The following is a 26,827-nucleotide window of genomic DNA, read 5'->3' as shown; positions in this document are numbered from 1 at the left end:
GGCTTTGGTGTACTGCTAACTTAGCATAAGCCAACAATATTGTTAAAATGGCAGGAAAAAAAATCAGCTAATGAAACCTTAGGCCCCATTAAATGAAATAGCATGTTTATTCTATTCTGCTCTGCTCAGATCACATATGAAATACAGTATTTTTTCCCCTCAAATTTCTTGACAACTATCAGCAAACATGAACATATATACGTACAAAAAATGTATGAAACAACTGACCTCATTATATATAAAATTGTTTCCTTTTTAAAAAAGGTATATGTTAAACTAAACACTATTTAAACTTTAAACACTTAAAAACTAACGCTGCCCTGCTTGTCTATGTCCTCTTTTGAATTTCCTTTTGTTCTATTCTATGTATTTCTAACCATGTAATTGACACTCTTTTCTTTCTATTTCCTTTTTTGTTGTTGTCGCATCTCCATCACTACAATTCCACTTCCTCCCACACCTTCTCCCCTGCTACAAGTTATCTTTGCCCCTTCTTTGTATATGTTGAGAGTACCACCATCCCCCTAGGCCCCCAGGTCCACAGCCTTAGAATCCCCCTTAACTCCTTCCAATTCCTCACTCCTAATCCATTAGTAATCTTGATGATTCTACCTCTACAACACACACAACATTCTTATCTTTGTCTCCACTCAAGTGGCCACCTACCCTAGTTCAGGCTCTGATCACTTCACTCCTGGGCTATTACAATAACTGTCCAAGTGGTCTTCCTCCTTCAAGCCTCTCCTCCCTTCCAAGCTGCCACTTTAATTTTTCCAAAGCTCAGGCATAGCCATGTCACTCTTCTGCTCAAAAAGTTCCTGTGGCTCCCAATTGCTTCTGGGATGAAATATGAGTTCCTGTTTTGGCATTTAAAGACTTTCCCAATCTAACTGATGGGGTTGGGATCTAAACCCCAGAAAGGAAAAACCCTGGACTTTCCCATTTGGCCAAATCTCTGGCATTTGCCTGAGGCTATAATCCCATCAATTGGCCTTCCATTGTGGCTATACCCAATCTCCCAGTTCTGTTAATCTAGCCTGGCCTTCCTTTGTTTTACCTCACAATGTATGGGGGTGGGCCACCCCTCCCCCCCACCATTCCCCACCCTTAATCCTAGCTAGGCTATGTTCTCCCTTGGCCTCGAGGTCCAGGTCCCAGGAGTTCTGTTCACCCCAAGTTTACTGGCCACTCCTAGGTCCCTCCCACAGTCTTTCTGTATATAAGGTCCACCTTGTCTCCATTAAGATGCTTAGATTCTTATAATCTAGCCGCAGTTTAGATTCTTAAAATCTAGCCACTGGTCAGATTCTTATAATCTAGCCACTGGTCAGATTCTTATAATCTAGTCAATAGTTTACTAATGTTCAGACTCCTTAAGAGTCTGCCTAATATGACGGATGTTCTAATAAACCTTGTCTTTGGCTGAAAGAAGACTTGGGTTGAATTCTTTTGGACAGGACCCATGTGTTGTGATTTTGGGGTCCCAGGACCCCTGAACTCCTAAACCACATCATAACTCCAAACTTAATGCATATCACTCCACTTCACACACTGTATTCCTTTTGTTATAAAGATGGCCCCAGACTCAGTTCCAAAGACTGGTGTCTCAAAGACTTTTTATTAAAGAGGTTGAAGTGCTCCTTTCAATTCTCATGAGAAGTGGGCATACCTCTTTGGAAGGAGAGAAATGCATTCGGTAAAAGCAGCCAGAGCAAGCTTTATAGTTAGTAATTGCCTAACTCCTCCCTTCTGGATCAGTTTTGGTCCTAATCCTTCTGGGTTACAATCTTCCTTATATGCCCCACCCCTAACATACATTATGTGCCTAGAATTGTGTTATCACTCCCCCCCCCCAGAAGTTAGCCTGTCTGTGCTGATTTCTTATCTACTTATGTGGAAACTTAACTCTTTCATTTCTTACACAGTCAAACTGGCCTCCTTGCTGGACCTCATATACAACATTCCATCTTTCCACTTGATACCTGCCTGTGCACACAGGCCGTTCTTCATTCCTGGAATACTGAACATTCCCTCCACACACCTATCCCTTAAAATTCCTATCTTCCTTCAAGGATCAACTCAAGAGATTACTTCTCCAGGTATCCCTAATTACTTGAGCCCTCCTTCCTCCAAACCATTTTGTATAGACTTTGCATTTGCTCATCTATGTACCTTTTATTTTCCTCCAATAGAATGAAAGCTTCTTGAAGGCTAGGATTGTTTGGTCTTTTATTTTTATTTTATTTATTTGTGTGTTTTCCCAGATTCATTGTTTGGTTGGTTGTCCAGAGTTAAGAAAGGGATGGAGAACATGTTAACAGTGAAGATCAAATTTAAAAATTCATCCTTCCCACTCTGCTTATTAAACATTTACCAGCACAAATCACTGCTTCCAATTCTAGAAACTGAGGTGTGGATAATCAAGAATGACTGACACGAAAATAAATATACCAGCACTCATACATTGAAATGAGTGTTGTTCCTCCAAAACAGTCTCATGGGAAAAAGTTATACTTGTTCTTTTTGAGGCAATCACAATTAAGCCCAGGGTCACATAGATAGTGTGAGGCTGAATTTGAACTCAGGTCCTCTTGACTCCAGGGCCGGTGCTCTATTGACTACACCACCTAGCTGCCCCTATCCTTGTTCTAATGACACTGCTTTTTTTTTTTAAGTTTTTTGGTGTGTTTTGTTTCTACATTACAAACTCTGTGAGAGATTACTTGTAAGAAAGGAAAACAATTAAGCAAAACTAACAATACAGTGACCTCACCTGAACGTGCACGTAACATTCCATAATTCTTTATCAGTAGTATCTCTCTCTAAAAAAAAAACAATAGAAATCCATTTTCTCTCTCACTCCTTACATCACTGAAAAAAAAGGAAAACAAATTTCTTTTAACAAATACACAGAGTCAAGCAAAACAACTTCCTCATTGGCTATATATAAAAAAATATATACCTTACTTTGGACCCTAACTCTATCACCTCTTTTTGAAGAGGTGGATAGCACGCTTCATCTCTAGTTCTTTGGAATCATGGATGGTCATTGCATTTGTGAGAAATGAAAGAGTTAAGTTTCCACATAAGTAGATAAGAAATCAGCACAGACAGGCTAACTTCTGGGGGGGGAGTGATAACACAATTCTAGGCACATAATGTATGTTAGGGGTGGGGCATATAAGGAAGATTGTAACCCAGAAGGATTAGGACCAAAACTGATCCAGAAGGGAGGAGTTAGGCAATTACTAACTATAAAGCTTGCCCTGGTTTCTTTTACCAAATGCATTTCTCTCCTTCCAAGGAGGTACCCAGCTTCTCATGAGAATTGAAAGGAGCACTTCAACCTCTTTAATAAAAAGTCTTTGAGACCAGCCTTTGGAACTGAGTCTGGGGTTATCTTTATAACAGCTTTCAAAGTTGTTTGTCTTTACAGTATTGTTGTTATTGTATAAATTGTTTTCCTGGTTCTGTTCATTTCATTCTTCATCAATTTATAAAAGTCTTCAAAACTTTTAAAATATTGATGTTATACTTAACTGATGCAGTCATTCTGGAGAGCAATTTGGAACTATGCCCAAAGGGCTATAGAACTGTGCATACCCTTTGATCGAGCAATACCATTACTGGGTCTATATCCCAAAGACATCCAAAAAAAGGGGAAAGGACCTTTTTGTACAAAAATATTTATAGCAGCTCATTTTGTGGTGGCAGAGAATTGGAAATCAAAGGGATGCTTATCAATTGGGGAATGGCTAAACAAGCTGTGGTATATGATTGTAATAGAATATTATTGTGCTGTAAGAAAGGACAAGCAGGACGATTTCAGAAAAACCTGCAAAGACTTACATGAACTGATGCATAGTGAAGTGAACAGAACCAGGAGAACATTGTACATAGTAACAGCAACATCGTCTGATGAAAAATTGTGAATGACTTAGCTATTCTCAGCACTATCCAAGATAATCTCAAAGGACTAATGATGAAACATACTACTCCAGAGAAAGAACTGGTATTGATTAAATATAGACTGAAGCATGCTATCTTTCACTTTCTTTCTTTCATTCATTTTTTCCCTTTTATTTGAGTCTTCTTGTACAAAATGACTGTATGGAAATGTTTTACATAGTTGCACATGTATAACCTATATCTGATTGCTTACTGTCTCAAGGAAAGGGGAGGAGAGGGAGGGAGAGGAGGGTTAGAATTTGGAACTCAAAAGTCTAAATAAAAATGTCAAAAAATTGAAAAAAATATTGATGTTCTAATATAAATTATTCTTCTGGTTTTTCTTACATCTCTTTGCATCAGTATGCATTTTTTTCCATGTTTCTTTGAAATAATTTATTTCTTCATTTCTTATAGGACGGTAGTATTCCTTCACATTCACATACCACAATTCAGTCATTCCTCAATTGATTGGCATCCTTTTAGTTTCCAGTTTTTGTTTTTTGCTATCACAAGAAGAACTGCTGTAAATATTTATGTATGTACATGTAGGATCTTTTCTCTAGTGTTTTTTTTTTTTTATCTTTTTGAGGTATAGGCCTAGCAATGGTATAGCTTGGTCAAAGGGTATGAACTGTTTGGAAACTTTTTGTGTATAATTCTTAATTGTTTTTGAGAATGGTTATATCCACCCATAGGTTCACCAACATTATATCAATGTGCCTATTTTATCACAGCCCTTCTAACATGTATTATTTTCCCTTTTTTTCTTTTAGTCATCTTTGCCAATCTGATGGGTGTTAGGTAGGATCTCAGAAAAGCTTTAGTTTTCATTTCTCTAATTAGTAGTGATTTTTTTTTCCATATGGGTATATATAGCCTGGGTATCTTCCCTTGAAAACTTCTTGTTCATATCCATTAGACCATTTATCAATTGGGGAATGGTTTTATCCTTATAAATTTGATTCAGGGGCAGCTAGGTGGCACAGTGGATAGAGCACCGGCCCTGAAGTCAGAAGGACCTGAGTTCAAATCCGGCCTCAGACCAAACACTTGACACTTAGTAGCTGTGTGACCCTGGGCAAGTCACTTAACCCCAATTGCCTAAAAATGAAAAAAAAATTAAAAAAAATTTGATTCAGTTTCTTATATATCTTAGAAATGAGACTTTTATCAGAGAAACTTGCTGCAATGTTTCCTTTTGAATCTTAGCTTTCTTGGATTTGTTTGTGCAAATCCTTCTTAATTTTATGCAGTCAAAATCACCTACTTTGTCTTGTGCGATTGTCTTTATCATTTGGTTGGTCATAAACTGTTCTTCTATCTATAGTTCTGACAGGTAATTTTTTTCCATGTATCTCCATGATAACTATTATTCAGAATATTTCTAGATTTCCTCTTTTGGAAATGCCTTTTGGGACCAGTTCATACACAGTAAAATGCCTCACCGCTTTATAACCACACCCTGTGTTTGTAGACTGTGACTTAGTTCAGTCACCAACCTTATTCAGCAGGCTTGTTTGCCTTTCATTATTTTTGACTTCTGGCTATTTTCAAAAACTAAATCTACCCATGAGAGACCAAAGAGTTGCCCACCAGAGTTGATCACTTTTGTAGTTCCACCTTTGGAGTCTTATTTGGCCATCTAGCTTGTGGTGAAGGATAGAGAAAATATCACTTTGTATGCTTAGAGTCAGGGCAGCTAGATGGCACAGTGGATAGAATCCTGGGCCTGGAGTCAGAAGGACTCATAAATCTGGCCTCAGACACTTGGACTAGCTGTGTGACTCTAAGCAATCACTTAACTTGTTTGCCTCAGTTTCCTTATCTATAAAATGAGTTGAAGAAAATGACAAAACATTCCAGTATCTTTGCTGAGAAAACTCCAGATGAGGTCAGAGTCGGGCATGACTGAACAACCACCACACCCTTAGAGTCCCTACTTTGCATCTAGTGGGAGCTGATCAAATACTTGTTGGTTGATGGATCAAGCTCAAGATGGTGGTTTCCTTAATTCTAAGAGGCAGCCAGCCAGCTCAGATATGTGTAGAACACATTATGCAATCAAGTGGCAGCAATCTAGATAGATGGGCCAATTTCTTCTCATCCTTCTCTGACCATTTCTCTTAAAAAGTTGCCCAGGGGGTTGAGAGCTGCTTTTAGGTATGTGCCATTGGTCCCTTTATCCCTGTCCCCCATTTTTCTTTGGTTCCTATCCCCAACCTCAGCAGCAGAGCTGGGTGAGAGTCTTCACAATAGTTTTTCCAATATCATTAGGACAGCTCTGCTTGAAGTTGCATATTGTAAAACATACTTCATCTATGTTTTAATTAATGATTATTAATGATAGTGAAATCTGTTCTCCCTCCTCTTTCCAAGTGATTAAGCTAGTGTTGTTTAGTTGGTTTTGGGATAACTGCTGAGCATCAAGGGCTTTCAGAACCAACTGCTGGATGAGCTGGTTGCCCTATAAGAAGCCTGTATGGGCTGCATAGGGAATGGGTATTTTGCTCCTATTGTCTATGTCAGTGGTGTCAAACTCAAAAGAAACATTTCTGTGGGCTGCATATTGACTTAGAAAACCACAAATTAACCTTATTTATATTGTATTGTATTTTTATTTATTTTATTAAACATTTCCCAATTACATTTTAATCTAAGTTCTGGCCACACTCAGGAGTTTTGTAGGAATGTAGCTACAGGCCTTGCGTTTAACACCTCTGGTCTACATTGGATATGCTGCTTGGCTCAGTCCTCAAAATGCATCATTTCCCTCTGATGCATCCCTTCTGGTTTATAGCCAGGGCATTTGGTAAGCTGCCTTTTGGGATGGGCAGTTGTATTTTTTTTCCTGGAACCTTGCTTTGCAAGTTTTGAGCCTCCCAACTAAACTGTTTTGAAATAGTCTCAAGGTACTCAGACTGTCATAGCTTTAGACTGTGAGATTCATTCCGCTTCATGGAATCCCTAACTTTCTCTAAGGTTTAGCTGAAGTGATAGGTCTTACAGGAAGGTTTATCCTGATACTTCCCGCACCCCCACCCCACTCCCCCAGGTGCTAGTATTCTCCTTCCCCAAATTCTACTTCGTAGATTTTGTATTTGCTTACTTGTGTACATGTTGTTTTCTCCAGATAGAATGTAAGAAATAATCTGAACCAACCCCCTTCATCTGCCCCATTTACCAATGAGGATGTTGAGACTAAGACTGACTATAAATGGGGCTGTATAGTACCATGGAATTACTAAACATCCATCAAAAGTAGAGCAGGGATCCAATCTTGGAGCAAGAGATTAAAGGGCTCTTCCCACCAGCTCCATTGTTGTTATCTGTCTCCTTGAAGTAATTTGCGTGGCACTGGTGCTAGCAGGCAAGAACATAGTGGGAGTTCAAAGGAATTTACTGACACCAATAACTACCAGAGGAACCTAGGGACCTTCTTATTGAGGAGCACGGTGAATGTGGTTAGCAAAAAAGATTTTGACTTTAGCAACCCTTTTGGTTTTTTTACTTTATGCTTTTTGGTGAGGCAATTGGGGTTAAGTGACTTGCCTAGGGTCACATAGCTAGTAAGTGCTGAGTGTCTCAGGCCAGGTTTGAACTCAGGTTCTCCTAACTCCAAGGCTGGAGCTCTATCCACTGCACCATCTAGCTGCCCCTTTTAGCAGCCTTTTTGAGTGTTAGCTGGGTGTGGCCATGGGTCTGACTTTAAAACAAAAAAGGTGAAAATGTGATTAACCCTAGGTATGTTGGTGATATCCACTGTATCAGCATGTCGTAGAAGAAACCCAGCAGCAAGTAACACCTTCAGCTTGATGAAGAAGCAGCAAACAGCATTTTGGAAGAGAAGAATAGCAGCCTGTGAAGGCTGAATAGAATAACGTAAGATATAGCTAGTTGCTGGGAGATAAAGCTCTGAGACCTATTCTAGCTGATATACAGCCCTAGGGTTGGGAGTTGTGCAGGGAATATCCCATCTCCCACCAGCAGTATGAGAATCTATAGAAGATTGAGCCCCTTTTGTAAACGGAGGTTTTCCTTTTAAAATTACTTTGCTATTTTGTGTTAATGAAAAGTTTTGTTATTTGACTTAATACTGCTGAGAGAATGTACTGGATGGAGGCTTAAGCCACATATATACATAATTATGAGTTGCTAGACGTATCACATACTAAATGTGGGGAAGCAAGATTGCACAGGACCCATGCTGTTAACTAATCTTGGTGCAAAGGTGACTCTGGTTCTAAGAGGCTGTGTCAGCAGACTACAAGGTCTGGTAGGTTCTACCAAACCAGAGAGACTTCACATATGGGCTCAGGAAGCTGTTCCCAAGGGCTCATCACTACTTTGGTTGCACTGATAAAGTTTTTTAGCCAAAATAGCTCATGGATACTGTTTATGAAGCATAGGGTTCTGATCAACACCAACGGCCAGAGGGCTCACCACAGTGAAATCATAGATCTTTCAAGTACCAAAACATAAATACTGTGCTATGAGTGGGGTCAAAGTCCCAACACTCCAGACAGATCGTAGGCAGCATCAGAAGTTTAAACTGGGGGCCTCAAGCTAGGTTCACATAAAGCCCACTCCTCCTTGCCTTTCCTTAATTGTGGAAGTAAAGAGATTTGCAGTGTTCTTTTGACATTTTCTACCCTGCTGAAAATCAGAGACATGCTTGGGTCATGGTTATCAAAGGGTCATCCTTGGCATATCTATTTTGAAAATCAGGAATTAAATATGCTGTCATAATTCACGGAGACCACTAGGTGACAGCAGTGATAGGTCTGGAAAAAGCTGAGGGACACATCCCCGTTGCAAGAGATAAAATTCTATTATTACCCCTTTATGCCTCTCCCATCTGAACTTTTCGATGGAAAGTTTCTGGTTCTATTCCAACATGAGTTGACAGGATCATAGATTTAGAGCTGGAAGGAAGTTTAGGGGCCACTGAGTCCAAACCTCTCATTTTACAAATGAGGAAACTGAGGCACAAAAGTGACTTGCCCAGATGATTCACCTAATATATATCTGGTACAGGATTCGAACCCAAATCTTCCTGCCTCTAAGTCCAGTGCCCAATCAACTATGATATGCTGCTTCTAAAGACTCACACCATATCACAGTATTGGCGCCCATTTGCTCTTACTGGTGTCAGGGGCTTGATAAGGACTTCACATCTAGTTTTTATTCCCCATGACTGTTTTTGCCATTGATTCTCTCTCCTTCCCTCCACCCCAGGTATTCCACTGTCCTATCTAGAGAAACATCTCTTGAACCCCTGTTCCAACCTCTTTAATGTCCTTTTAGTGGTGCCATGGGATAATGGCATGCACCTTCATCTTAGAGCCAAGAAAATGGTCTGACTTCTAGCTCTGAACATTTATTCCCTGTGTGGTCTTGGGTGGTCTGATACCATGAAAAGCATGCTGGATTTACAGACAGAAGACCAACCTGGGTTTGAATGCTGGGTCTGTCATTTACTACCTGTGTGGCCTTAGACAAGTCATTTCATCTCAATGGACCTGAATTCTTATTTTGTAAATGACAGGGTTGGATGAGGTGACGTCTAAGGTCCTTTCCAGTTATAAATCCTGACAATGACACCGAGTAGCAGAGAGTCTGTAAAATGGGGGGCACTAAGTGTTTTTATGGGGATGTTGAGATGTGCATGTGGCACTCAGTGAAGGGCTGTATACACGGGCGCTGAATAATCTGAGCAACAGTGTTGTTGTCCACCATCCCATCAGCTTACATCTTTTCAACACTTCACTTTGGAAGCTGAGCTGCTGAGCACCAAATAACTGGATGTGTTACCAGTTAAAGATTTGTTCCTAGCCTAAACAGAAAGGAAAAAGAAAACCCATATTTTTTCCTTTTTTTTTTAATATCTAAGACATATATGTATAAAAAAAATCCACTTGAACATCAGTGATGTGCTGGATCCCAAGGTCCTTTTCCAGTGCAGGGACTGAAGAAGCCAGGGCTGGCTGGGTTATTTCTCTCTCTTTCTTTCTCTTGTTCTCTGTCCTGGGAGAAATTTCAAGGCTGAGTTGGCGCCTGGGACATTTTCCATTTCTTCCCTGTACTTCAAGCTCAATTCTACCCCCTTCGGAAGAGCCCACAGGGATAGTTTTCAAAACATGTGGTGGCACAGGTGGGAATTTATCTTTTTTTTTCGGCTGAGTCATAAAATCATTTGAATAACTGTGTCAAGGCTTATTTCTTGTGGAGAAACTTCATTTTATTTCCTGTAAAGAGAAATAAGGAAAACACTGCATTATCCAGAGAAAAGAAGTGAGTGATGAATCATTTCCTATTTTTCACCCCCTCTAACCTCCATCAAATAGGCCATGTGTAGCAGACTTGGAGATTTGGGCTACTCAGTAAATATAAACTTATTTACTGATTATCAAGCACTTACTATGTGCCAGGCACTGTATTAAAAGCTTTACAAAAATCATCTCATTTGATCCTTACAACAATCCCAGGAGGTAGGTGCTACTATTATCCCCATTTTACAGTTGAGGAAACCAAGGCAGACAGAGATTATATGACTTGCTCTGGGTCACACACCTAGGACATCCTGGAGGCTGAACTTGAACTCAGATCTTCCTGAATGCAGGCCTGGCACTCTGTCCACTGTGCCACCTAGCTTCCCCTAGATTAAATTGATATCTTTGTGTCCTCATGAAATCCGAATGGGATTTTTAAGATATCCAAATGACTACAGCACTAGAGTTTACCATCTGTGAAGCTTCTCAGCTCCTCACAAGGGTCTCTTTCCTTCCTTTCACAAGCCCCCTTCCCTTGGCTCTATGGTATATGACTCAGACCTGAAGGAGTGTCAGCAGAAAGCCCTAGGAGATGGACTTCTCCCCAGATATTGACAAAAAGGGCATTCAGTGGATGCCATCCCTAAGTAATGGAGTGGCCATGGAAATTCCAAGGATACAGTTAAGTTCTAGATCCTGGGAATTTCCACTGCATTTTTTCCTGCATTTGGCAGTACATTTTGATATTTCAACTCACCACCCTACTCAACATGTCCACCTACAGTCCCTTGTTTTTGACACATTTCCCCTCAATGGGGCAGGTCTACGCTTCACCTCTTTTTTTGTTACTTTTATCTTTCTCTTTTTTTCCCAGCAAGTCATATATGTACTAAGACTTTGGGTACACCTTGTATATATTAGAGAAACCGCAGCCCTCTATTAATCTATCTATCTGTGTGTATGAATATATGTGTGTATGTAAGTTTATATGTGTGTGTGTCTGTGTCTCTCTCTCTCTCTCTCTCCATATATGTACATATTTCCACTTTCCAGTACATTTTAAAGACTAGAGTCATCTTCCTTTTCTGATTAATCTTTTCTCTGGTCATGTTCATCTTTCCACTGGCTCCTTCCACCTTTCTTAGGCTGTGTCTTCAGTTCTGACACTTCCTGTGGATCTCCAGGGGCATAAGCAGTGGGCATAAGATTTACCAGGTGCAAAAACTGTGATACAGCAGAAGTAGTACTAGATTTGGCATTAGGGGTCTCAGGTTTGAAACTTGGTTTTCTATACTTACTAGCTATGAGACCATGGGCAAGTCACTTAATCACAGTTTATTCATCAGTAAAATGGACATAATAGTCCTTTCATTATCTTTGAAATAGGGTTGTTGTGTGGAAATCTCTTTGTGAACTTCATGAAAGTGGTATAGAAATGTGAATTACTATTACTGTTTTTTCCCAAATATCTTTGCAGTTTGTAGTTTAACAAAAAAGGATGTGAGAAAAAGAAAAGGAAGGATAGGAGACGGACAGGAGTGGAGTCTGCCAGGGTGAGAATATTGTATCATTTCTGGGAATACACTGTCAGGAGGGAAGAGAAATCCAAATCTAGGGCTAATCTGTTATGGATTAATATGAGCTAGCCAGGTAGGATTCTTGTAGTATTCAAGTAGGAAAAAAATTTTCAAACAAACAAAAAATTTAGAAAGAGGAAAAGGTTACCCCCTCACCCTTCCCCTTACCTAGCCCTTTCAAGAACTTATTGACACCACTTTGTTCACCACTGGGGAGTGTCTCCAGGTACTCCTGTGCTCGGACCTCAAACAGACCTATTGGAAACAGAAATAAGCTTTTTTAATTGTCTTCCAGACACTTTGAAACAGACTAATTTTATTTTAATTTTTTAAAAAATGAATTTTTATTAATGCACTGTTTTTATATCAGCAGTTTCCTCCAATAAGCCTTGCCCCACCCAAAGAACCATCCCATAAAACAAATGGTATTGTTTTTTAAAGACAGAAAAAGATGGAAAAAAAATCAGCATAACTGGTTGATACATGGAAAAGAAAATATGTGCAATGTTAAACAATTGTAGACCTCACCACCTCTGCAAAGAGGTACAGTAATTCTATTCTTATTCAATTTTTAATTGCTATCTTTTGGTTTTACATTACCTTCATTTTCTAATACATTCCTCCTCCCTTCCTCACCCAGCAAGCCATCCTTTTATAACAAAGAATAAAGAACAAAGGGAAAAAGAAAAACAAAACTAACCAATACATCAGTCAAGTCTGACAGTATATGCAGCATTCACAGACCCTCCCTCTCCCCCCCACCTATGAAAAGAAGGGAGAAAGGTTCATTCTCCTATCGCTTCTCTGGGGCCAATTTCACAGCTAAATAATTTTTATTTCATTTTGTAAATTTAATCTAATTTTCTCATTTGGGCACATTTATCCCTTCAGAGATATTCTATTTCCATTTCTGATCGATCATCAATGTACAGTAGCCCTACAATGTTAGCATTAAGTTCTGTGCCTTAAAAGCAATTAAAGGATGGAAACGATTGATTTTGGAGAAACTGTAGAAAGACAGGCACACTAATGCATCATTGATGGAACTGTGAATTGGTCTAATCATTTAGGAAAACAATTTGGAACTATATAAGAAAAGTAACTAAATCCTCTGACTAAAGAGGTTTGACCCCAAGGAGGTCAAAAATAAAGGAAATATCCTCTTATATATACCAAAATATTCACAAGTAGCACTTTTTGTGGTAGTAAAAAAACAAAACAATTAGAAACAAAGTGGGTGCCCATTGACTGGAGAATGGGGAAATAAATTATGCTTCATTCATGTAATGCAACATCATTGAGCAAGGAGAAAAAACCAATAGGAAGAATTCAAAAAAATTTGGAAAGATATGTTTGAACTGATGTATAACAACATAAGAGAGCAATGTATACAATAAATAATCACAATAACGTAAAGAAAACAACACTCAAAACATCCGAACTCAGGTCAATGCAATGACTAAACATAGGATTGATGATGAAATAAACCTTACTCCTCTTCAGAGGTGGTGGACTGTGGGTATGGAATGGAAATTAATGTGTTGGATGTGGTTAACGGGTCAGTTAGTCTTGTTTAACTGCCTCTTTATCATAAAGGAGGATTCTTTTGGGGGTGGGAAGGGTTATTGAGAAGTGACAGCAATGTTTTTTAAAGCATTTAAAAAGTTTCTATGCCTTCAGCCTCAGTGAATATTTAGCAATATTAACACAAAAATTTCCATGGACTAGTGGAAGTCTGTTTTAAAAGAACTCTTTTGAAGAATGAAGACTCCTTTAATAATCTAACTACCCAATCTCTGATTTATCTGCTTTTTTCTTCCTTAAATATCTCCTTGTACTTTGTACTTCCTAAGCAAATAAGACATTCCAGCTGTTTTATGGCTATTTGTTTACCTTGACTAGTTTTCTGTCCTCCATGGAGTTAGGGCCTAGATCTCATTTCATGTCTGTACCCTTCAGAACAGTTCTTTCACATAGTGGGTACTTAATATGTGTTCAATTTAAATCTGTTTTGAAAAAATCAGAGATTTGTGTACCAACTTTGCCTCATAGGGTTGTAAGGATCAAAGAAGATAATTTGTAAAAAGTGCTTAGCATAGTGCCTGGCATATAGTAGGTGCTATATAAATACTTACTCCCTTCCTTTCTCTTACCCTTCCTGTCTCTTATATTATATGTGACTAGACAAGGTAGTACAGGTGGAGGATGTATCTGCTACTCCTCTGTGTCCCTCACAGCACCCAGAATAAATAAGTCTCAACAAATGCTTGTTGACAGGTGGGGGAAAAAAAGGAATTTAAGCTCTCTCCAAAGGGTAGGGGGAGCTATTGAAGGCAGAGAGTTTCCTGTCACAAGGGGTCTCCAAGCAGATTTTGGATGACCACTTACCAAACATGTTGAAGAAGAAATTCAAGGTCCAGGCAGAGCCTGGACTAGATATCTGAGGTCCTTCGAACTTGAAGAATCTATTAATCCCAGATTTCTCCCTTCTACCAACTCTCAATGACCCTTCTCTTTTCGAAGGAGAAGAGAAGAGACCAAAGAGGAGAAAATGGCAGATGATAGAAGGTGGGGGGGAGAATGAAATAAACTACAGAGCTTTCTAAATAGTTAAGATTCCTGAGTGATTTTTCACTTAAACTAGAAGGAGACTGAGATTAAAGCTCTCAATTAAGGAACTAGAATGTCATTCTGGAAAAGAAAATAAAAAAGAGAGGGTGATGGCCTTCACCACTAGTGTGGTGAAGGCACAGCTAGGGTGGCTCAGTGGGTAGAACACTGGGCCTGGAGTTGGGAAGGGCTGGGTTCATATCTGGCTTTAGACACTTCTGAGCTGTTTGATCCTAGTCAAATCACTTAACCACTTTCTGCCTCATTTTCCTCAACTGTAAAATGGGGATCATAATAGTACCTACCTCACAGCATTGTTGTGTAGGGTCAAATGAGATAATCATAAAGTGCTCAGTACAGTGCCTGGCACATTAGTAGGAACTAAATAAATATTAGTGATGACGATGATGATGATGATGATGATGATGATGATGATGAAGGGGAAAGAGCTGTGAACTTAGAGTCAAAGGTATTGTGGAATAATGACCACTCCCTAATTGGCAGGTCAGATTGCTCAACATTTTTATTAATCAGCCAGTAGGGTGACAGCCTTCTTTTGCAAGACTGTCTCATTAGGCGGTACAGTAGATAGAGCATCAGCCCTGGATTCACTTAACCCCACTGCCTAGCCAACAAAAAAACAAAACAAAAAAAGACTGTCCCACTATGGGATCAGAGAACGGAATTTTTATACAGCCATAAAAAAAGAAAACAGGAACATCACGAACATGATGTCCATAGGTAATGTCTTCCTGAGCGCAGTAAGTGGGATAACTTGCTTTTATTGAGGCTAGCGAGAAAAACAGGTTATGTGCTTCAAGGCTAATGAAGGATAGTTCTCTAAAATGGAAGGCACCTGGGCTAAATCTGGTTTTCTACAAGGGACTGGAGCTGTGCTACAGGCCTTACAACCTCAGTTAACTTCGAGCAAATCATATCACCTCTCTAGGCCTCAGTTTCTCTATGTAAAATGAAAAATTAGGACCAGACGACCCCTAAGATCACTTCAGTTCTAGGATCTATGATCCTTTGAGCATCCTAAGTGAACGACAGAAGAGAAGGAAAGGTAAGCAAGTCATGTGGAAAGGGCATGGGACATGCAGTCAAACACCTGTTAGCTGTGCAAAGGGGCCAACTTACTGAACATCTTTTTTTTTTTTTTAGGCAATTGGGCTTAAGTGATTTGCCCAGGGTCACACAGCTAGTAAGTGTCAAGTGTTTGGTCTGGAGGTCAGATTTGAACTCAGGTCCTCCTGACTTTTGGACTGGTGCTCTATCCACTGCACCACCTACCTGCCCCATCTTTAGTATCAATTTCTTTATCCATAAAATTAGAGATAACAATACGTGCTCTCCCTACCTCAAAGGTTTGTGGCAAGGACCAAATAAGATATGGTCAGGGGATCTGTAAAAGGCTACCTCAAGCAGTTTTCACCCACCAAATAGTGGGGTGAATTTAAAGCTTTCCAAATAAGAATTCTAAGGCTATTCTTCCTTGTGCTCCCCTCCCTGCTCCCCACCCCCGATCAGACCCCAACTGGTGACTGACTCTAGCTTGGGCACATTTAGTTGACTCAACACTCTATACCCTACCCTCCTCTTCCCTTTCTTTCCCCTGCCCCCCACCCCGGATTGGGGGAGAAGACATTGAAGATGAGCCTAACCCTTCGCCTCCTGCTTCCGTAGTTCCCGTTCCTGGATGAAGCCCCGGAAGGTCTGTGTTTCCATGAAGACCTCCAGGAAGCGTCGGAGGCTTTTGGAGGAGACAGCTTTTCGGAAAGCCTCCCGCTGCAAAGTCCTCTCCTCCCGTTCGTTGGCTATCAGGAACAGGGAGTAATGACCCACAACTTCCACAAAGAATCGAACAAAGGCTTCAGATACCACCTCATCCAAGGGACTGAACTCTGGGCCTGCAGAGAGCAGAGGGAAAGGTGGGGTGTGTGAGACAGAAGGAAAGAGATGAGGCTGCACCACAGCCTTTGTGACAAATTAATAAAAATGAATCTGGCCTAGCTATAATAGTATAGATATAGCAGACTCGCTAACTGCTTTCCTGTTCTTCTTGGTACATGTTTTGTTCCAGTGCACTGGTCATAGTAGTCAATTAATAAAATGTTTACAGAATTGAATTGAAAGGAAAGGATGGGGAAGAAGGATCACGTATGATCAGGCTGTCTCATGTAGTGGACTGAGAGCCAGCCTCAAAGCCAGGATGACCCAGGTTCAAGTCCTATCTCTGCAATATGTTGGCTTTGTGACCCTGAGAAAGTCACTTAATGTCTGTGTTCTAAGTAACTCTTGCCGCCTCTAACTAGCAAAGAATATACTGACCTGTACTGGTAGAGGGAATTTCTCCACCTGTAGCAATGAAATCACAGGTGCAGGCCCTGTCTCTAGGTATCAGCATGGTGGCAGAACACTGGAAGAATTCTAGACTACCTGGCTTTGGAGCCTGATTCTATAATGTGGCCAGGACACTTCCACATTTTGGGTCTCAGTTTCCTTATGTACAAAATAAGGGGGTAAGACTAGAGCCAAGGGGTGTGTGTGTGTGTGTGTGTGTGTGTGTGTGTGTGTGTGTGTGTGTGATGGTCTCCTTTGGTAATATAGTGAAACTTATATAACTAAAATGTATATAAAACCCTTTTCAGAATAATGTTTTTAAATGCACAATATAAAATATATAAGACTACAAAGGAAACCAATTAGATTGAAATAAAAATGCCTCAGACCTCCTGAAATCTATCCATAGATCCCTTGGGTCTAGAGGGACCTCAGGTTAAGAGCCACTGGATCAGATGATCTAGAAGATCCCCTCCAGTTGATCCCCTCCTATGATCCTATGAAAAGCTAAGTTCTGAGCATTTCTTCTCCCATTTCGATTTTGTCCGTTCTTCCAGAATACCCCCATTTTCAAGTTACTTGGGAGAATGACAGCCCCCCTGGGGCATCATCCCCTTTGTTTCCTATGCTTAAAGACAGAGTCAAGGGGCATGGTGGAGGAAGGGAAATGCTTGGCAGCAGGCACAGTTGAGGTGCATCTTGAGCATTTACCGTATTTACAATCTAAAGGACCCTCATCTTGGTCACTAGCCAGGTCATTCCTCTGCTCCAGGATGTGTTCCAAGGCTACTTGCAGCTTTCGGGGCAGAATGGAATCCTCATCTTCCATCTATAAAGCAGACAGAAGCAGTAATGAGCAAAGATGCAGCCACATCCTGGCCAAAGTCACAGGGATGTACATTGGCTAAGTCCCAGGGCAATTTTGACTTGGTCTTGTCTCAGCATAGCAGATATGAATCAGGGGATATGCATCAGGATGACTATCTACATCCCAGGGAGGCCTTGGAGGAGGCCTTATGAGTTTAGTTGAGCAATGGGTGCCCTGAAGTTAACTTGATCTCTAGGGAAGGAAAGGGAAGGGAGTATGAATGTTAAATTTTGGAAGACAAAATAGAAATTCACAACACTAGCTGTCAGGAAAAGGGAGTAAATCTGTTGTCAATGGGAATTTCAAATTCATGACTGACATCCTGGTATACCCATTTAATTTTTAAAAATTCTCTTTGCAAGTTTTGGTATGAGCCACATTTTTCTGTTAAGATTATTAGTCAGATAATTTAAAAATTGGCCAGAGTTTAGACTTTAGTTATAATACTCACCCTACCTACCACACAGAGCTGTGTGGTGAGCAAAGTGTTTTGTAATCCATTAAAAAGCTATAAGTGTGTGTTATTATTATTACTTCTTAGATACATATACTCACACTATTTAATAAAAATGATTTTGTTACAAAACATATAGAAATTAATCTCTTTCTTCATAGCATTTCTACTTTTGTCCTGCCCTCCTTAATCATTCTCAAAACTGACTATAAATGAGGGAGATGGCCTTGCCAATCCTCTGCTCTCCCCAGCTCCTTAACCCAGAAACACTTCCACAGCTAAAAAAGTTGAGCCCCAAACAGAAGTGACTCAGAAACAAGAAAAAAAAATCACATGGTTAGGTCATCTTACCTGTCTAAGGAAACGATTGTTTACAAGGTCTACCACGAGGACCTGAGGGATAGGAGAGAGAAAGGGCTGTTATTTCCTGTTACTGGAGCTCCTGAAATGCAGGAATGACCGCTTGACTTCTCTCCTTTTTGCCACACTGAACTAGAGCAGAGGCTTGAAAGAAATAGGGCATTTGCTGTGGTTTTATGGCCGTGTCACTGCCACCACTAATGATAGGGGGAAAGGTCTACTGGCTTGTCCTCAATTGCTTTAATTCAACACTCAGACAAGCTGGGCAGAGGCGACAGACCAGCCTCATTCACAGTCTTGTTTCTAGGCTTGGCTAACTTTTCTTAAGTGTTTCTCAAACCACTTCTGTTCCTGGACTACTGTGATAGGGCAGAAGACAACTCTGATCATATTCTATACCTGCTGTCACTTCCTCCACCTCCAAATTAAAACACACCTTTGCCCCTTGGTCCACATCTCACTCTCAGTTAACTGACCCACGACCTACTTGTCATTTCAGTGTGAAGCAGAAAGGGATGGGGTCATGGCTTCTCAGTAGGGATAAGAAGGGGAGTATAGGGAGGAAGAAGGCAGAGACTAGAGGCCCCAGTGCTCTCAAGCAGCAGTTGATAGATTTCCAGCAGTAACTTAGTCCTCTATCCTATGGGGGCAGAGAACCTCAGTTAGGAACCAGCACATCCTACCTTGGCATTTTGGACCAGGCTGGAAACTCCTTGGAGAGCCTTCCTATCAGATTTGACTCTGACAACCCCTGGTCTCAAGACAGCCCTGAGCTGTTCTCTACTTTGGAGAAAGAGCCAGGCACCTAGATTTTGAATATGGCAAGTTGCTCAGGAAAAGGAGGTGCTAACATTGGCCATAGTGGCACAGGCTTGAAAGTTAAGTCTGATGCCCCTCCCTGCTTCTCAAACATCAAAGGTTGGTCTCCTCTGGACACCTTGAAAGACTAGAAAGGACAGCCAGACACCATTCTTCTAGCTCCAGACCCAAAGTAGATAACCTGTGATTGACAATTCACATTTGACATGAGCTCCAAGAGGCATCTGGCTAGGCCCTAGATCCCAATGTTGCTGCCAGGGTTGGCCTACTTCTCCTGAACATTCCTGGGGAAGGATGAAGAGGGTTGTAGAGATACTTTAAGTACTGTGTCAATGCCTAAGGCTTTGTTTAGAATATGCAGGGAAATTTTTTTTTAATAATCTCTAGGGGCATCCTGGGATGAAGCTGTATGATGGAATCCCAAATGTTCCCTAATCCCACCCCTCCAATCCCCAGACTTGTCTGATTACTAACTAGCCCAGTAATAAAAAGGGGCAAAAGTTATGTTGTGAGCAGAACCAAAGAAAATAATTTTGGTGTAATTTGGAAATGCTGATTTGACTTTTCTCCACTTTGATGAGTAGGTTGTGAAACAACAGAAACTTAATGATGGATTACATTTTTAAAATTTCTAAAACACTTATGTGAAAGAAGACTCACTGAAAAAAGTAACAATAAGTGACCCTATCATCAGTTGTAACGAGCCACGTTCAACCTAGAAGTGTTCTTGCTGCTCTTTAATTATCTTAGGCCTGGGAGTTGGGGAGCTAATAGGTTTTGGAGGCTGGGGAGAGGGGCACTGTCCTCACTTTGAACTGAGAAGAAGCAACATTCCAGCTCAGTCCTCAAACAGACAGCCCTGTTCAGTGGTCAGGTGGGTATGCCTCATAGCATGGAGAGATAGTAGTGAATGACAAGAAGAATAAATGCTGTGTTTATCCTTGAGATGACTGGACTGTTAGTTAAAGATCTATGTGTAATGAGGGTCTGGCAAACGAGCAGAACACTTCTAATACTACTCTCCACATGGCAGAGACCAAGGAGCCTATTTCTGGGGGAATTGCAATGATGTGCAATGGAAGTGCCTTGCAGAAACTGTGGAACATATACAGACACTCTCTACCTGGTTCCAATCTGCTAAGCACTTGGTTAGGAGGAGCCTTTTTGATTGGCTGCAAAGTGGGGACTGGGCTTCCTTCCAAAGGCCTTGCTTGTTTCAGAGGGGAAAAGGCCTGAGGCCTCTCACCTTACAGCACTGCTTCTCACCTAATGCTGTCAGCAAAGGTGTCAAACCATGAGAGGACAACCCAAGAAATAATAGTGAAAACTGAGTAAGGCCTTTGCTGAGGCCTTTGAAGGTGTCCACAGTTCTGGTTCTTCAACAGCATTCAAGGCTGCCATTCACTACGTCATTAGTGTACTGTAATCAGTTACAGAACGTCTAAACATGCTTCCTTCCCCAAAGACATCTCCATTTCGTGTCATCATGACTCACCCCAAAGCAGGTTCCCCAGCTTCTACATGTGGGAGGTATCAACACCAAGGAATTTTGAGCATTATACATGGATCCAAGGAAATGGAGCCTGAGTTAGCACCTTCCATCAGCTCTGAATTTTAACAAAGCAGTTGTTCCTGTTTGAGGGAAACTGAACCATCCCTGGGAACTCACCTCTTCCAAGGGCAGCTCCTTGAGCAAAGGCAGTGAGCTGGAGAGCAGCCCAATCAGGAAGGGAGTTGGTGAGCACACGATGTCAATCATGGATGGCGGCAGCACGGGGATGTAGGTATGTTGCCAAGTGAAGGGATAGATGAGGGCCACCATGGCATGGCAGCACTTGGAGAGGGTACTGGTGACCAGGCCACAGAACAGAGAGACAAGATTATTTCAGGAAGGTGAACAAAGGATGAGAACCTCAATGCCTGAAGCTTGCCTGCTGGGGTAGCCTTCTTGCGCTTAGAGTGGGTAGTGAGACTCTCTGAGGATAGCATAACAGAAATATTTAGAATTAGCCCATGGTGGAGACTGGTGAGAGACTTGGGACTCTTGCTCGAAGGCTGCTCTAGCTTACTGAGTCTGAATATTTGTACATTAGACTGAAAAAACCTCAACCAAAGGTATTCATGCTTTCCTTGTTGGTGAAACACTCAATACCCTTTGCTCCACAGAACTCTGGGCATTGCTCAGAATATTCTTGGAGTTCTCCCTGTCTTGTGCCTTTGCCTTGGCTGTTTCCTGTGCCTCTATGTGCGTGATCTGAACGTCCACCTCTCAGAATCCCTGGTTTCCTTTAGGACTCAGTTTAAAGGCTGCCTCCTACAGGAAGCTGTTAGTGGCTTCCCTTTCAAGGCTATCCATCAATCTACTCTCTTTATATTGTATATATTGCTTTGTGCATATGTTGTGTTCCTTATAAGAATGTAAACTCATTGAGGGCAGGGACTGTTTTTGTTTTTCTTCGTATCCCCAATACTTTGCATAGTGCCTGACACATAGTAAGTGCTCAATAAATGCTTGCTGACTGAGGGGAAAGACATGCTATCTGATATACCTGGAAGATACTTCCTTTTCTAAAGGAATAAATAATAAATAATAAAACCCCTTTAAAATAATAAACATGAAATTATCTATGTACTGAAAATATATGTAGGTTTGGGTTGCTTTTTTTTTGGGAGGAGTGGGGTAGAGATTAAGAAAATAGGCTTATTTTCCTCTACTTTGTTCTAAAATTTCCCTAAAGCCCAACTTACCATGTGGGTATTCCAAACTCTCACCTACAGCATTTATAGGTTCAAGCCCCCAAAGGTCCTGTGGCCAAATTACATTGGAAATGCTGCTCTATAGAGTTGTCTGTTGTTGTTCAGTCTTTTTTCAGTCATGTCTGACTCTTCAAGACCCCATCTGGAGTTTTCTTGGCAAAGATACTGGAGTGGTTTGCCATCCATTTCCTTCTCCAGCTCATTTTACAGATGAGGAAACTGAGACAAACAGGGTTAAGTGACTTGTCCAGGCTCATGCAACCAGTAAGTGTCTGAGGTCGGATCTGAACTCAGGAAGAGGAGTCTTCTAGACTCCAGACTCAGCACTCTGTCCCCTGCACTGCCCAGCTACCCTAGCTCTGAGTCTGGAGTCAGATTTGTTAGTATACCTTTTACAATAGCTGGCTTCCTGAAAAGATGCTTGTAAATCAGATTTTCATCAATCAAGCCTTTTTTTCTCAGTGACTATCATTCTTTCAGAGATAATCTGTCCTCATTTTCTGTTGATCCTCAATGGGCAAAAAGTCCTAACAGTTTAACTTTTGAATCCCTCCGTGCCACCTCCCTGCCCCCTTCTACCTTTCTACTGCCAAACCACCACCTAAATCCACTAAGGGAGTTCCTTAGGTAAAAATTAATCTGAGGACAATCTGTTTATAAACCATGGTTTTCCTGGAATGTGAATAATCACTTGCTAATTCTTCTGCTTGATGAGATCACTTCCAAACTTCATAGTCTGGGGTGGCAGTTATTTAAGAGGGCTGAGTTTTCCAGATAGCCCCAGTTTACTCTTTAACTACCCAAGCTATTGTTTTCCTTTCATCATTTTGCATGAAAAGTTTTCCAAAATATGATATACTTATCTGCTCCCTCAGTCAGATCATGCTAAATACAATTTAATTATTTTCTTAATGAATCATTAGGAACATCAATTACTGCTCAGTTTTGTAATATCCCTCAAGGGTCTATTGAAGTGTGCTGTGCTGTTTACTGTCTCAGACTGCCCTGAGAAAAATGCCCCGAGACTGCTGTGCCTTTGAATCCTTGTGTCTTCATTTTAGGTGTCTGTTAGTTATTAGTGATCTCTTTTCTTTTCTTTTTCTTTCGTTTTCTCTCTCGGCAATCGGGGTTAAGTGACTTGCCCAGGGTCACACAGCTAGTAAGTGTCAAGTGTTTGGTCTGAAGCCCGTATTTGAACTCAGGTCCTCCTGACTTCAGGGCCGGTGCTCAATCTACTGCGCCACCTAGCTGCCCCAACTTTTTTTTACTATCAATGTACTTATACACAGCCCTTCCTTTTCTGTCTCATTTGCTACTAGTATGTTGTAGGTTTAGAAACCAAATAAAAAAGCTATTAAACTTATGTGTAAGAGAAAAATGGATTTTTGAGTAAAGGCCTGGGGAGTTCATGAATAATGTTCATGACCTCTAGAGTGTGGGATTTTGTGAAACTGATTTTTACTGATGTCTTTGTTTCTATAGTGCCTTTAATTCTTAATATAACCCTCCCTGCTCCCCATGGCAGTAAGCCATCCCTTATAACAAAAAACTAAAGAAAGAGGGGGAAAAAAACAATTCAGCAAAACCAGGAAACTCAGTAACGTCCTCTGATAATATATGCCGTATTCCATAGCCACAGTTCCCCAACTCCACAAGGGAGACAGAGTAGTACATTTTCTCAGCTATCAAGAGAGCCAAGCTTGGTTTGACACTGATTGACTTATTTTCCCACCTTACTGATCTCCTGGACTTTGTCATCTCCAGTAACTCATCACCCTGAAAGATGACATCAACTCTGAAACCTTCTCAGTACCTCAGGCCTTGGGACCCCTCCTTCTTTCTTGATTGAACAGGGTGGACATTGGAGAACTCCTCCTAGATCCTCCATTCACGAGGGGGTCCAGGGCAGTCATCTTTTCCCACCTGGCTGCAGGGATTATCATGCCCTCTCTCTGGGTACTCTTCTCCTTTCCCCATACCCTTTTCATCAGGGGTCATCTCCAGTCGTCCTGATCTATATCTGGCCACTGGACCCAGATGGCTCTGGAGGACAGAGTGAGACTGGTGACTTTGCACAGCCCTCCTTCACATTTTAAATCCAATTCACTTTCGAGTCATGGGCATCATCTTCCTAATATCATGGTCCTCTTAGAGAGTGAAGGATAAACAGCAGCAACCCTTTCCATTTCCCTTTTGTGGGCTGTCTTTCCCCATTAGATTGTGAGCTCCTTGAGGGTGGGCACTGTCTTTATGTTTTTCTTATATATGTGCTTAGTACAGTGAATAGCACAAAGTAGGCATTTAATAAATGTTTACCGACTATGGATTACTGTTGATAGGTGGGGGCCTTTTTTTTGTTTTCTTTCTGGTTCTTGGCTGCAAGAAACAAGGTTGCTGAACTGCTGGTTCTGGATAGCTGGGTTCTGGATTACTATATTGGATTTTCTTAATGTAAATATTAATTGAGGTAGAGGAGAATCCTCCTCCTTTACATTAAAATAAAATATACTTTTAGTTTTGGGGCTCTTACCCTCTAAGAGACTACTTAGATATTAGCTACACTTACAAACAGAATAGACTGATGGTAAGGCAAAGGGATGGACCATCTAAGCTATAAAAGATAAGAACTCTTACTGAAGAAGGAAAGCTGAGCCTGAGAGAAAATTGAGAGAAATTAGACTATAGACCAGGGATTTAATACTTCTGAAGATTCATGACTTTATTAAGTCACAAATATGGATACTTTTGGTTCAACCTCCCTCATTATATATTATACATATATTAATGAGGACAGATATCCATGGAGGTTGTGACTTGTTGAAGACCACCAAGATGGTAAGAGCCTGAGCCAGGGATATACTGGAGCTGGTTCAAGAGAGCCAGCTTGAGGGGCAGCTAGGTGGCACAGTGGATAGAGCACCAGCCCTGAAGTCAGGAGGACCTGAGTTCAAATCCGGCCTCAGACCAAACACTTGACATTTCCTAGCTGTGTGACCCTGGGCAAGTCACTTAACCCCAGTTGCCTAAAAGCAAAAAAAAAAAAAGAGAGAGACAGCTTGTTAAATTTTTAGCATAAGCACTTACGCCTTAGAAATCAGCAAACACAATAAATCCAGGTTTGATTTATTGTTTTGCTTATTGTACAGACTTAAGAAATTGATGGAGAAATGTTATTAATGTAGATTTGACTTAAAAATGTGTTGCACACACTTTTTCTTTGGGTTGGTAAACAATTACCAGACATCCCTGGCCAAAGTGAACTTCAACCTCGGGTCCCGTGACTAAAAATTGAATCCTCTTTCCACCTCACCATACTGCATCCTCTCTCCAAGATGATCTCTACGTTCCTTTTCAGCTTAGAAATTCCATGAGGTTTTTTTTTCTTCTAGCAGTGGGGATGGATTTGTACTGAGTCACACACATGCCCTTTCACAACCAGTCCACATGGACAAAGGCAAGCATTTGGAAGGGTGGGGTTAGGTTTGCCCTCTGTGATCTGCTGTTGAAAAGATATGACTACAAATATTAGCTGTAGACTTCTCAAATGCAGGAGTTACATTTCACTTTAAAAATTTTTTTGATAATCTTTTCAGCATCAATGTAGGTCTTTAAATATGTGTATATAATTTATATATGTGTGTATACATATGTGTATATATACACACACCTACTATGACCTTAATTTTTAAACATTATGAGTTCCAAATTCTCTCCTTCCCTCTACCACTGAGAAGGCAAGCAATATGACATCAATTATAAGTGTGAAGGCATGTAAAACATGTTTCCATATTAGTCATTCAACTTAGGACTTTAATGAATATTTGTTGAATCAAACATTGGTAAATGTGGTATGGGGCACCTATATATAAAGCATATGGAAAGGCAGTGTGGTATTGTGGATACAGAGTTGGTCTTGAAGCCAGAAAGACCTGGGTTCAAATCTCACCTCGGTTACACATTGGCTATATGATGCTAGATTTCACTTTATTTTTTAGTGCCAGAGGCAATTCTCTCTGTCTCTGTCACACAGCTAGTGTCTGAGGCTGGATTTGAACTCGGGTCCTCCTAACTCCAGGGCCAATGCTCCATCTAGTTGCCCCAAGAGTCAATTCTTTAAAACTTGAAGTTGTGGAGAACGCCAACAGAGCTGAACTGAACTAGCCCAGGAAGTTTTGTACCAGGAGCTCCCCACCCTGATGAATTCCGGTTAAAACAAAAAGAGACAAGACAAGCCTAGGAACCTCAGCTTGTCAGTCGTGTTTCTGTGCCATCATTTTTTTCCTCCTTGATTGTCTTGGAAAATATTCTTCTGTTGAAGATGAAAGAAAAAAAAAAGCCTGACATGGCTTTCTCCCTTCTCCTTTAGCTCCTCCACCTCCCAGAGATATTAGATGACAGTTTTCCAAATTAAATCTTGTTGAGTTATTTCCTTCCTGTATCATCTAACCTCTCTAGTTTCCAGTTTTCACAAATATCTGTGTTCTTCAACACTCACTAGACTTCTGAAATGCCTTCTAGGGCTGGACTATCTGGACATTTAATTAACACCATGATGTGCCTTTCCAATTGAATGATCACTTCAGAGATGAGAGAGGACACCAGGCCTAATAAGAGCAATTCAAAGCTTGTTTCTCTCAAAGACCATCCTTGATAAGACATACTCAGGTTGTTACCTGAACACTTTCTCCTTACTGGGATGGGAGGAGGCAGCATAGTTAAGTCAGACCTTCCATGAAGGGAAATTCAACCAACAAACGTTGCATTCAACAAACAGCTATTAAATGGCTACTCTGTGCTATAGTTAGTTCTGAAAATACAA

General features: G+C 40.8%; 1 protein-coding gene across 2 annotated transcripts in view; it reads right to left on the bottom strand.

Annotated features, from left to right (window-relative positions):
* Window positions 1-9,806: 9,806 nt before the first annotated feature.
* Window positions 9,807-26,827, bottom strand: part of DENND2A (DENN domain containing 2A) — a 118,569-nt gene continuing 101,548 nt past the window's right edge. The window contains exons 15-20 of one of the 2 annotated variants that reach the window (XM_020997955.2): window positions 20,921-21,098; window positions 18,424-18,465; window positions 17,462-17,579; window positions 16,072-16,317; window positions 11,966-12,052; window positions 9,807-10,196 (exon numbers count right to left, since the gene is read on the bottom strand). In XM_020997955.2, coding sequence (XP_020853614.1) covers window positions 10,165-10,196; window positions 11,966-12,052; window positions 16,072-16,317; window positions 17,462-17,579; window positions 18,424-18,465; window positions 20,921-21,098 — 703 coding nt within the window. In that variant the 3' untranslated portion in view covers window positions 9,807-10,164. The remainder of the gene's footprint in view (window positions 10,197-11,965; window positions 12,053-16,071; window positions 16,318-17,461; window positions 17,580-18,423; window positions 18,466-20,920; window positions 21,099-26,827) is intronic. The other variant, XM_078153360.1, reaches the window with a different exon arrangement.

Source organism: Phascolarctos cinereus, unplaced genomic scaffold (genome assembly GCF_003287225.1).
Source record: "Phascolarctos cinereus isolate Bilbo 61053 unplaced genomic scaffold, phaCin_HiC Scaffold_1;HRSCAF=81, whole genome shotgun sequence".
NCBI lineage: Eukaryota > Metazoa > Chordata > Mammalia > Diprotodontia > Phascolarctidae > Phascolarctos > Phascolarctos cinereus.
The sequence above is the reverse complement of the archived record's forward strand: the minus strand, read 5'-3'. Positions and strand labels throughout refer to the sequence as shown.